This window comes from Arachis ipaensis, chromosome B02 (genome assembly GCF_000816755.2).
Source record: "Arachis ipaensis cultivar K30076 chromosome B02, Araip1.1, whole genome shotgun sequence".
Lineage (NCBI taxonomy): Eukaryota > Viridiplantae > Streptophyta > Magnoliopsida > Fabales > Fabaceae > Arachis > Arachis ipaensis.
In genome coordinates this window covers 99194584-99207444 of record NC_029786.2, presented here as the reverse complement: position 1 = coordinate 99207444, position 12861 = coordinate 99194584, and the positions used below count along the sequence as shown (strand labels likewise).

The 12861-nt window shown below is 33.2% G+C and overlaps 1 protein-coding gene across 1 annotated transcript; it reads left to right on the top strand.

Moving 5' to 3' along the window:
• On the top strand, positions 4642–6616 carry LOC107627796 (pectinesterase 2-like). Its single transcript, XM_016330620.2, has 2 exons — positions 4642–5636; positions 5735–6616. The coding sequence occupies exons 1-2, from the start codon at positions 4769–4771 to the stop codon at positions 6421–6423; spliced, it is 1557 nt and encodes a 518-aa protein (XP_016186106.1). The 5' UTR covers positions 4642–4768; the 3' UTR covers positions 6424–6616.

The following is a 12861-nucleotide window of genomic DNA, read 5'->3' as shown; positions in this document are numbered from 1 at the left end:
GTTTCAGATTTTTTTTATGTTTTTTTCTTTTTAATTGTTGGCTGATTTTTAAATTAGTCGGCTTTAAGTTTCCTAGACTTTTTTTGTTCAAATTTTAGGAGTTTATTATTAAGAATGCAAACTTATATTTTGATACAAATGAGTAAGTAGAGATTAAATTACTTGCAACACAAGGTAATGAAAATATGTAGCAATTCATAAAATCAAATTAAAGTACGTAGTTATCTAAAACATGTTTGTTGTTCAAGAATAAAATAGTAGATAAGAATAAGGAATATTGATTCTTTTCGGTTAATTATTCTTGTAGCAAATTAAGAGGTTTAGGAGTTATATTTCGATCAAATTCGGTGTCTTAGAAAATTTGACAAGCATATATATTAGAGGTATAAACAAGTGGCCTTCATTTCTAGTGACCAATAACTAACATACAACAAAGAAGCTAAGAACATATCATATATTCTCTCTAAGATGCAAGGCCAAAGAAAGATAATAGAAAGAATACAATGCAAATTGCAACTGGAAAGTGGAAAGGTACGAAGAAAATTCAGAGAACGAACCATGCATGCGTGCATTATAATTCTGACTATATGCAAATGGGAAATTAAAATTGAACAAATAAATATAAGTGTATAAAATAAAGCTTTTAATTTGGCACGTGGTCAAGCATCAACGTAACTATTGATGGTCTTAATCCATGCATGGAGGTCATGTCTCTCTATTTGTCGTTATAAGCCCAATTTCAAGTTTCATATATGATTTTTATCATACTTTCCCTTAAATTAATTATATATAAAATATACATGATAGTTTTCTATGATAGGTTTTCATTCGATTTTTTCTTCCTTCAAAATTTTCATATAGTTACATTTTTTATGTTACTGATCATATATGACCAATGGAGTCCAACTTTTGGAATATGTGACGTAAGTGTGATGACTAATTAAGTAAAGTTTGATATTTGTTTGTACACAATTTATCAGTAACTAAAAGGATTATCCAAAGCATTTTATTAAATATTTTGAGTTTCATATTATTAAGTGCATATATAGCTAGTGTTTATATATATATAATAAGAGCAACTATAAACAACCAACTTGTAAGTAATATATAGTTAGGGTCTGAATCGTGGCATGTTGATGAGCGGGGCAAGGCGGGGTCGGGTCCAGGCTAAATTCGCCCCTACCCGCCCCGGAGTGCATATATATATATATATATTAGGGTTAGTTCTCATAACTTCAGTGGCTCAGTTCTCACCGTCACCACTCAATTAGGGTTAGCAACCCCTTTCTCAGTTTTCACTTCCTCTGTTCCTCAGCTCTTCTCCTCTCCAAGACCATAGCCTCGCCGCCTTGGTTCAGTTCAACCCAGTGCCTGCCGTCGAATCTGCTCCAGTTTCGCGTCTCCTTCAAGCCGCCTGTGCCTGTCGCTCCTCCTCCGCGCAACTCGTCGCTGCCATCGCAAGTTCACAACTCGTCGAATCGTCTGATTCGTCTCATTGTCACTCTCCGCATCGCGTCTCTTCCGCGTCTCCTTCTAGCTGCCTGTGCCGGTCGCTCCTCCTCTGTGCCGCCTCTCAGTCCGAAATTCTCTGCGCTCCCTCCGGTCTCCAAGTCGCGCACTAGACGAGCCACCCCGTGCCTCCTCTGCATCGGAATCAACCCTCGTTCAGTCGTCCACGCCTCTCCTGGTCCCGAAACGCGCCACCTCCACCAGATTCTCCCCGCATAACATCGGTACAGTTCTTGCCCCTATCCCAGCCTTTCTTTTCTTTTTGAATGATTTAATATGTTTAATCTCTGGCTAATTTTGGATGTATCATGCGAATAGACAAAGAAGAATTTCTTTTGTTTTTGGGTGATAACAGATTGTTTGGATAGGTAACTGAGTTTGTAACTAAGTTTGTAACTGAGTTTTCTGAGTTTCTCAGCCTTTCTTTTCTTTTTGAATGATTTGATATGTTGAAATAGCTTGTTTGGGTTGAATCACAAACTGTTCTGTTTTCTTTGTTAACAAAATATGCACTTAGTTGGAATAAAGCTTGAAAATTTAAAGTTGTTTTAGCTTCTTTGTTGATTGGTTATAGGCAGAAGTTGTTTTGGCTTCTTTATCATTCTTATGCATTCTGGATTTTGAAAGTATTCTGATTTTTCAATTGTCATGGTGTTGTAATTGTGGAGAGAATCACAAACTACATACTATTCTGTATCCTTGGTTAACAAAATATGCACTTAGTTTGATGTTGATGTTAACTTTGATGTCATTGAGTTCTTCAGCCTCATCACAATTTGCAACTTTTGGAGATTTATGGATACCTTAACTCCACATTCCCATGATGGATTTCAGATCCTTCATTCAATAATCTTAGCTCAATTACTTTGGAGGAATGTGTCTGTGAATAGCTTCCAAAGTTTGGTGTATTACCTTCTCTAACTTACTTGGAATAAAGCTTAAAAAATTGAAGTTGTTTTGGCTTCTTTAATTAAGGAAATATGCTCATGGTGTTCTTGTGCATTTATGCTTTGAATTATCATTTTTATGCATGTTTAATTCTGATTTTATTCTGATTTGTAATTGTGCATTCTGATTTGAAGTTGTTTGATTTCCTTTTCACTAATTTGCTTCTTTTTTTTTCTTTTTAAATTTCTAGGAAAAGTGCTTTTGTTTTTCTCATGGAAATAATATCCAACAAACTAGTAAAATAACGAACTTTAATTTAGAAGAGGAGCAAATACTCTAACTTAAAATTTTAGAATTTGTAATGTTGATAAGTTTTCTACAACATATTATAGGATTTTAAAGGAAGTGAATGCATACATTTGGCTCGACTACTTTAATTGTGCATTCTGATTTGAAGTTGTTTGATTGCCTTTTCACTAATTTACTTCTTTTAATTTTCAGGTTTAAATCTTGATTTGTAAACTTTTAATGATGATGAAGATGTTGAAAGTGATCAAGAATAAGGGTTGAAGATCATTTTATATTTAATATTATAATTTCTTTATTATGGTATTAAATTTGTAGTGATCTAACAATATTTTTTTTTAATTTCAAGTTATTTTAGCTAATGACATTGTATGAATTTTATATTTGTATTTTAATTTATCTATGAATTTTAAATTTTTGTCTTAATTTATATATGAATAAGTAAAAATTAAAATATTTAATTTTTACAGGGGCGGAAGATAATAGAAAGAATACAATGCAAATTGCAACTGGAAAGTGGAAAGGTACGAAGAAAATTCAGAGAACGAACCATGCATGCGTGCATTATAATTCTGACTATATGCAAATGGGAAATTAAAATTGAACAAATAAATATAAGTGTATAAAATAAAGCTTTTAATTTGGCACGTGGTCAAGCATCAACGTAACTATTGATGGTCTTAATCCATGCATGGAGGTCATGTCTCTCTATTTGTCGTTATAAGCCCAATTTCAAGTTTCATATATGATTTTTATCATACTTTCCCTTAAATTAATTATATATAAAATATACATGATAGTTTTCTATGATAGGTTTTCATTCGATTTTTTCTTCCTTCAAAATTTTCAAAAGTGGTAGTTACATTTTTTATGTTACTGATCATATATGACCAATGGAGTCCAACTTTTGGAATATGTGACATAAGTTTGATGACTAATTAAGTAAAGTTTGATATTTGTTTGTACACAGTTTATCAGTAACTAAAAGGATTATCCAAAGCATTTTATTAAATATTTTGAGTTTCATATTATTAAGTGCCTATATAGCTAATTGTGTTTCATGAGAGTGTGTTCGTGGATGTGTCTAATAATTAATATATTTTAAATACATATATAAAGAGACACATTCAGAAAATATATCTATAAAGATACTTCTATTAAACAAGCTATAAAAAAGACATTTTTATTAGACACATCCACAAATACACTTCCATGAAACACAATTATAAATAAGAGTTGACAGAAGTTGGCAGATATGCTGTTGGTAACATAGCGGAACCGATATCAGAATAACCGTAGAATAAATTTTTAGTTATCTATGATATTTTCTAATTTAACAAACAAAAAATTAATTTATTGTAGATTTAAGTTTTATTTAAAAATTTGTCACTAATTAATAAATTATTATATATATAATACAAAATATAAATTATAAATATTTATTTAAACAAATGAATCAACTGATGATTATTTGACTAAACTAAATTAATTCAATCAGTAGAACAGGTAAACATATGTTTTATTGGTGAAATAAATAAAGCATGAGAATATATATTTCTCTATATTATTTGATATTCCATGGGCATAACAAAGCCAAATCAGCACTAATAATATACCCTACACATAACGCATTCTTAGCCACTTGTAGGTGCGTGGTGAAGCGTCAAATCAATTTCCACAATATTGACAAGTTCTAATTGGCTGCTTATGGGACAGCCTCCAAAAATTAAAGTCAAACGACACCTCCCACATATTTCCATGGTTTAGCTCATCAAATCAACAAAATAATACTTTATTATATGATATGATTCTAACTTGTGAACCAATTAGAAAAGTATTACAAATAGTGACTTTGAAATATCAACACGTAAACTGCATGCTTTACAGTTATAAGTTCCAACAACCAATATCTCCTTCTTCGCTCTATATAAAGAAGCTTGGTTTAGGACATCAAACACAACATTTTCAAATCAACCTCTAAACATATACATTAAACCTCATCAAATACGTCTTAGATTTTAACCATTACTTTTTCTTACAAAACATTATTGGCCATAAAAGTTCAATGGCAGCAATGCGTTTGCTCTTCAATTTTCTCATTGTTCCCTTCTTTCTATCAACTTTTGTCTATGCCTATTCTTCAAATGATGTTAAACATTGGTGTAGCCAAACCCCAAACCCTCAACCATGTGAGTATTTCTTGAGCAACTACCCTAATCACCAAACCAAACCTATTAACCAAAAAAGTGACTTTCTCAGGATTTCATTACAACTTGCTCAAGAGAGAGCACTCTTAGGCCATGCAAACACTGTTTCACTTGGCTCAAAGTGCCGCAACCAACTTGAAAGAGTTGCATGGAATGATTGTGTTGACCTCTATCAACAAACCATTCAAAAGCTCAACAAAACCCTAGACCCTAACACCAAGTGCTCCCAAGTTGATGCTCAAACATGGCTTAGCACTGCTCTCACAAACCTTGAGACATGCAGAGCTGGCTTCTATGAACTTGGTGTTCAAGACTATGTCCTTCCTCTAATGTCCAACAATGTTACTGAGTTGCTAAGTAACACTTTGGCTCTTAACAACAATGGTGAACCTCATCAAGAGCCAAGTTACAAAAATGGATTCCCAACATGGGTCAAGCCTGGTGATAGAAAATTGCTACAAGCATCTTCTCCAGCTTCTCAAGCTAATGTAGTGGTGGCCAAAGACGGATCCGGAAAATACACAACAGTTATGGCAGCCATAAATGCAGCACCAAAGAGTAGCAGTGGAAGGTATGTGATATATGTGAAGGGCGGGATTTACAACGAGCAAGTAGAGATAAAGGCAAATAATATAATGTTGGTGGGAGATGGCATTGGAAAAACCATAATCACCGGCAGCCAAAGTGTGGGAGGAGGCACCACAACCTTCCGTTCCGCCACTGTTGGTAAGTAGAAGAAAATCATTCCAATCATCTTTGTTTTTCTTTCCTTTACTTTGAACAATACTAAACTTTGTGAGTTATTTTTGTTTTAATTTTGACAGCTGTAACTGGAGATGGATTTATTGGTCAAGGAATCACATTTAGGAACACAGCAGGTGCAGCAAATCATCAAGCTGTTGCATTGCGTTCTGGATCAGACTTATCAGTTTTCTATCAATGCAGTTTCGAAGGTTATCAAGACACATTATATGTTTATTCTGATAGACAATTCTACAAAGAATGTGATATTTATGGCACTGTTGACTTTATCTTTGGTAATGCTGCTGTTGTCTTCCAAAACTGTAATCTATATGCAAGAAACCCTCCTAACAAAATTAACACCATCACTGCACAAGGAAGAACCGATCCAAACCAAAACACTGGAATTTCCATTCACAATTGTGTGGTTACAGCTGCATCAGATTTGAAAGCAGTGCAAAGCTCAGTTAAAACTTATCTTGGAAGGCCATGGCAACAATATTCAAGAACCGTGTTCATGAAGAGTTCTCTTGATAGCTTGATTGATCCAGCAGGTTGGTTGGAATGGAATGGTAACTTTGCATTAACCACATTGTATTATGGAGAGTACATGAACACAGGACTTGGATCTTCAACCGCAAACAGAGTTAAATGGGGAGGTTATCATGTTATTACCAGTGCTGCTGAAGCTTCAAAATTCAGTGTTGCAAATTTCATTGCTGGCAACTCATGGCTACCTTCCACTCGTATTCCTTTCACAGCTGGTCTTTAAATATTTTTCTTAGCTTTTTCTTATATATCTCTTCATTATTTTATTATTTTTTATTTTTTTGGTTAATACACATTGATTTCTAAATGTTGTACAAGCAAATACATTAGGAAATACTTTCATTTCATTGTGATTGTTTTCATTATTTGTTATAGATTTTGCTTAGAGTATACACACAAGTAATTCCTTGTGTAAAGTTGTATGAAGTTTATTAAATTTCACATTTTTTAATATTAAAAGTTTAATAGTTTTTATAAGTGTGAAATAATCTTCATTGTTCGTTTAAGCTAGTTTTTAGAGTAAATTAGACTCAATTAATTATTTATAAAATTTTTTGGAGCTTTTGAGATTGAATCGTAATAATATTTTTCAATTGCTTTATACTTTTTATGATATTTTAATATTTTATTGATATTAAAATATAAATTAATTTTTTAAATTATTTTTAATGTCTTATTTTAATTATATCAAGTATTTAAAATATTTTTTGTTTTAATAAATAATAATATATACTATATCTAAATTTATTTTAAGAATATATATTAAGAATAAGACCGGACACGTGATGGTATTTAGATGTGTCCAAGTGTGTCCGGAGAAGAATTTTTTATTTTTTATTGAGACACGGTTTGGACACAGCAGACACGTGTGTCGGACGAGTGTCGGTGAGTGTCGTATCCGAAATGTGTCCGACACGCAGACACGGCAACTCAACAAAGTGTCCGTGCTTCATAGGATAAGAGTAATTTTAGGAAGTAAAATAAATGAGTTTTAATAGGAGAGAACTCAAAATGTTTAGTAAGGAGTTTTTTGTCGAAGAATTTTATTCTTATTCGTTGAAGTTATAGCATAGAGATACTATATATACGTCTCTAGAATTATAATTGAAGTCAATAACAATAATAACAATATCCTTATTCACATCATCTTATAGAGTTAGTTAGAAGAAATCGTTCATATTGTTTTTCCTCTTTACAAAATATATAGCAAGTGCATTATTGTGAGTAGTGTTCAATTTCATATTACTTTGTATCTATTAGAAGTAAAAATTCCGCTGTAGACTCAACAATTGGTATCAAGAGTCAATGTTATATTATTCATTATTTGCATGATAAAATTCAATTTTAAATATAATGGCTTCTACTAGTGGTAATGTCAAAGTAGGCAAATATGCAATCAAGAAGTTTAATAGGAAAATTGATTTTTCTTATTGGAGAATGCAGATGAAAAATCTGCTTATATCACAAAAATTACACAAGGCATTGGAAGAAAAAGAGAAAAAGCCAGAGAAAATGAAAGATGAGGATTGGAAAGAATTAGATATTGAGGCGCGGGCTGCAATAATCTTATGCCTTGAGAGAGTAAATGAAGAAGCAACTGCAGTAGGCGTTTGGGAAAAGTTAGAGAGTAACATCATGACGAAGAGTCTAACTAACAGGATCTACTTAAAATCCAAATTTTATACATGCAAGATAGAAGAAGGTACCTCAATCCGAGAATATATCAATAAGTTTGATAGGACTATATCAAACTTAAAGGATATAGATGTGAAGGTTGATGATGAGGATCAGGCACTCATATTGTTACTTTTATTACCAAAGTCCTATGAAAATTTGGTGCAAACATTGATACTGGTGGGTCACACTCTGACCATGGATGAGACGAGAACATTACTTTTAGCGGATAATCTACATAAGGTTGCTACAAGTGTAATGTCATCTCCAAATGAAAGAGAGTACAATGATCAAGCATAAGGATTGTTCGCGGGTAGAGAAAGGACTAATGAAAGAGGAAAAGGTAATAAGCGTGGAAAGTCTAGGCCAAAATCTAGACCTCACGCGAAGAGAACATGCTTTAAATGTAGAGAGTCCGGACATTTCAAAGTAAATTGTCTAAATAAAAAGATAACTTTCAAGAAACAGAAACAATGACAACACAGAAGAAAAGCAAGAAGCAAGCTACGTCTCAAATGATGAGGAGGACTGTTACTCTGTGACAGAACAATCTTATGAAATCTTTGATAAGTGGATTCCTGATTCAAGAGCATCTCACCATATGTGCCCAAATAGGAAGTGGTTTACTACCTATCAAAGCATAAATGGTGGCACATTTTTAAAGGGCAATGATCATGCTTGTAAAACTGTGAGTTGGGTACTATAAGAATCAAGATGCATGATGGAATAGTAAGAACTTTAAAGGATGTGAGACATATTCCAGACTTGCGAAAAAATCTTATCTCCATAGGTTTGTTGGAAAAAAATGGTTGCAAAATAGTTGCAGAAATGGGGTACTAACAGTTGTTCATGGTTCTTTGGTAGTGATGAAGGGAGTTTGTCACGGTAATCTTTATTCTCTTTTGGGGACAACTGTCATAGGTGAGTTAGCAGTTGGAATCAGTGGAAGTAGATATCAAACAAATTGCACAAGAATATGGCACATGCAACTTGGACATATGTCAGAGAAAGGTCTATCACTGCTTTGTAGACAAGGTTTGCTGAAGAATATGAAGAAACCACAAATAGAATTTTGTGAGCATTGCATGTATGGAAAGGCACACTGGGTGAAGTTTTCTACAAGCAAGCATAAAAGTAGAGAGTTGTTAGACTACGTGCATACTGATATTTGGGGCCCGTCTAAAGTTACTTCCAAGGATGGTTCCAGGTATTTTGTTACTTTTGTGGATGATTATTCCATGTATGTTTAGGTTTACTTCCTCAAGCATAAGAATGAGATATTCGACATTTTTAAGCGATGGAGAGCAATGGTTGAAAACCGAACAGGTAGGAAGCTGAAAACTCTACGATCAGATAATGGCACAGAGTACACGGATGGGAATTTCAAGGAGTTCTGTGATCAAGAAGGCATTGTGAGACACTGGACAGTTAGAGAAATACCACAATAGAATGGAGTCGCTGAACGACTGAATCATACACTACTTGAGAAGGCACAGTGTATGCACTCTAATTCTGGGTTAGGTAGAGAGTGGTGGGTGGAGTCGGTTGCTACAGCTTGCTACATAGTGAACCGATCCCCACATTCTTCTCTAGATGGAGATACACCTTATAAGGTGTGGTAAGAGGAACATGCAGATTACGAGAAATTCAGAATTTTTGGATGCACAGATTATTATCATGTCAATGATAATACACTTGATGATAGAGCTAAAAAAGTAATCTTTTTGGGGTATCCAAGAGGGGTTCAAGGGTATCGTTTTTGGAGCGTAAATGATTCTAAGTTTGTAATTAGCAGGGATGTTACCTTTGATGAACAATCTATGATAGTTTTGTCTAAAGATACGATGCCAGATGATGATGATATTGGAAAAACTTCAAATACTCACGATCTATCATCTATGGTAGCTTTGTCTAAAGATACGATGCCAGAAGATAGTGATGTTGGAAAAATTTTGAATACTTAAGTGGTGGAGATAGAGTCTAAATACCAACAAATATATTCTAATAATGTTCAAGTGGAGCATCCTAATGCTACTCAAGATGATGCAGAGGATGAACTTGATCATGAGGATATTCAGCGAGAAAATGCACATGCATTACAACAGCAGTAGCATGATTCTTTGGCATCCACTATGCCAAAGAGGAATTAAAATTCGTTCAGAAGTTCGGGTCAGACAAGCCTCTGAGACATTATGGGCAGGTAAACTTGGTAGATTATGCACTCTCGGTGGAGGATGATGAGCCGGTCACCTTCAAACTTTCTATCAAAGACAAAGATAGAAAAAGTTGGTTAGTTGCCATGAAAGAAGAGATGCAATCTCTCCATACGAACAAGACATGGGAGGTGGTCCCATTACCCGTGAAAAAGACTGCAATTGGTTGTAAATGGGTGTATAAAAGAAAAGAAGATCCTACTAAGTCAGATAGTACAAGATTCAAAGCTAGGTTAGTAGCAAAGGGATTTGCACAAAAAGAAGGTGTTGATTACAACGAGATATTTTCTCCTGTGGTGAAGCACACTTTCATAAGGGTGCTTTTGAGTTTTGTTGCTCAGGGTGATCTTGAGTTGGAACAGCTAGATGTAAAGACAGTTTTCTTGCATGGTGACTTAGAGGAAGAAATTTACATGTATCAACCTGAGGGTTTCAAGATTGAGGGTAAAGAAAATCAGGTATGTCGCTTAAAGAAATCGCTATATGGATTGAAACAATCTCCTCGACAGTAGTATAAGCGATTTGACCCCTTTATGTTAAAATAAGAATTTTCCAGAAGTAATTATGATTGTTGTGTATATATTCATAAGCTTTCTAGAAGTGATTATATCTATCTTTTATTGTATGTGGATGACATGCTTAGTGCTTCTAAGAGCAAGGTGGAGATAGATAGGTTAAAGGTTCAACTTAGTAAAGAATTTGAAACAAAAGATTTGGGTGTTGCACGAAAAATATTAGGCATGAAAATTAAAAGAGAGAGATCAAGCCAAAAATTGTTCTTGAGCCAGAGAGGGTACATTGAGCGCGTTATTGAAAAGTTCAAAATGAAATATGCTAAACTAGTAGTAACACCGGTGGCTCCAAATTTCAAGCTCTTTGGTAAACAATCTCCCACAACAGCAGAAGATAAGGCTTACATGAAAAATGTACCTTATACTAGTGCAGTCAGTAGCCTAATGTATGCTATGGTGTGTACACGCCCAGATATTTTACAGGCAGTCAGTATTGTTAGCAGGTTCATGGCAAATCCGGGTAAGGCACACTGGGAAGTAGTCAAGTGGATATTAAAGTACTTAAAGGGTACCATTGACATAGGTTTATGCATTAGTGGAAAATCATGTCAAATCAGCGGCTTTGTTGATTCTGATTATGCTGGTGATCTAGACAGAAGACGTTCTACGACCGGTTATGTATATAAAATACAAGGTGCTATAGTTAATTGGCGATCGATGTTACAAGCTACAATGGCACTATCTATTACAGAGGCTGAGTACATGGCAGTAGCAGAAGGGGTGAAAGAAGCATTGTGGTTAAGAGGACTTCTAGATGATTTGGGGTTTCAGCAAGATTGCGTGAATCTGAGTTATGATAGTCAAAGTGCAATTCATTTGGCTAAAAAATCAGGTTCATCATGCTCGTACCAAGCATATTGATGTAAGATATCACTTCGTGCATGATATTATAGAGAAAGGCAACATTTTTCTTGTAAAAGTACACACAGATAAAAATTCCACAGACATGCTGACTAAAATAGTGTCAGAAAGCAAGTTCCAACACTATTTGGAGTTGCTCAATGTTGTTCCATGTTAGGCACGGGGATACGAAAACCATACTTTGATCGTCCAAAATTTGAGTAGGTTTTAAATTGTGACCGAGGTGGAGAATTGTGAGAATAAAGGAAGGATAAGAGTAATTTTAGGAAGTAAAATAAATTAGTTTTAATAGGAGAGAACTCAAAATGTTTAGTAAAGAGTTTTTTGTCGAAAAAATTTATTCTTATTCGTTGAAGTTATAGCATAGAGATACTATATATACGTCTCTAGAATTGTAATTGAAGTCAATAATAATAACTATATCCTTATTCACATCATTTTATAGAGTTAGTTAGAAGAAATCTTTCATATTATTTTTTCTCTTTACAAAATATATAACGAATGCATTATTATGAGTAGTGTTCAATTTCATATTATTTTATATCTATTAGAAGTCAAAATTTCACTATAGACTCAACACAAATCTTAAATTTTAATTGATTATTCCTCTTTTAAAAATAAATTATTCATATATCAATAGGCCAAATGATTTTAATTTTTATATCTTTATATAATTAATAATGTTCAACAAAATTTATTTTAGCGTATATATTTTTGCCCCCACTCCTAAAATTTTCTGGGTCCGTCACTGCATGTAATCAATGTAAAAGGTAGTTATTTTTATTAATATAGTGTTATATAATTGGATGCACATGTAAAATTATTTTATACTCACAGTACGTTAGAATTGTTATTTGGAGAAATTATAACAACAAAAAAATTCTTGCATTGTATTATAAATTCATTTATACTGGTATGTAAAATTATTTTATACTGACAGTATATTAAATTTTTTTTAATATATTCTTTTTCACAATTTTTTTAATGTAAAACGTGAATAATGTAGATATTTATTTAGTATTACGTTAGAATTGTTCATAATTGTCTTCCTAATATTTAAAAAATAAAAAATTTAAATATATATATATTTTTAAAAATATCAAAACAATAAAAAATTAAAATTTTATTTATTTATGAATTGTGACTCTTAGTACCTTTTTTTCAAAAGAAACTCCTCCTTTTTAATTTCATCTATGAAGCATAGACACTTCATTGAGTTGTCGTATTTGTATATCGAACACATTTTAAACATGACACTTATTAACACTCATCAAACAAGTATGTCTGCTGTGTCTGTCTAAAAGTATCTTAATAAAAAATAAAAAATTATTTTTGGACATA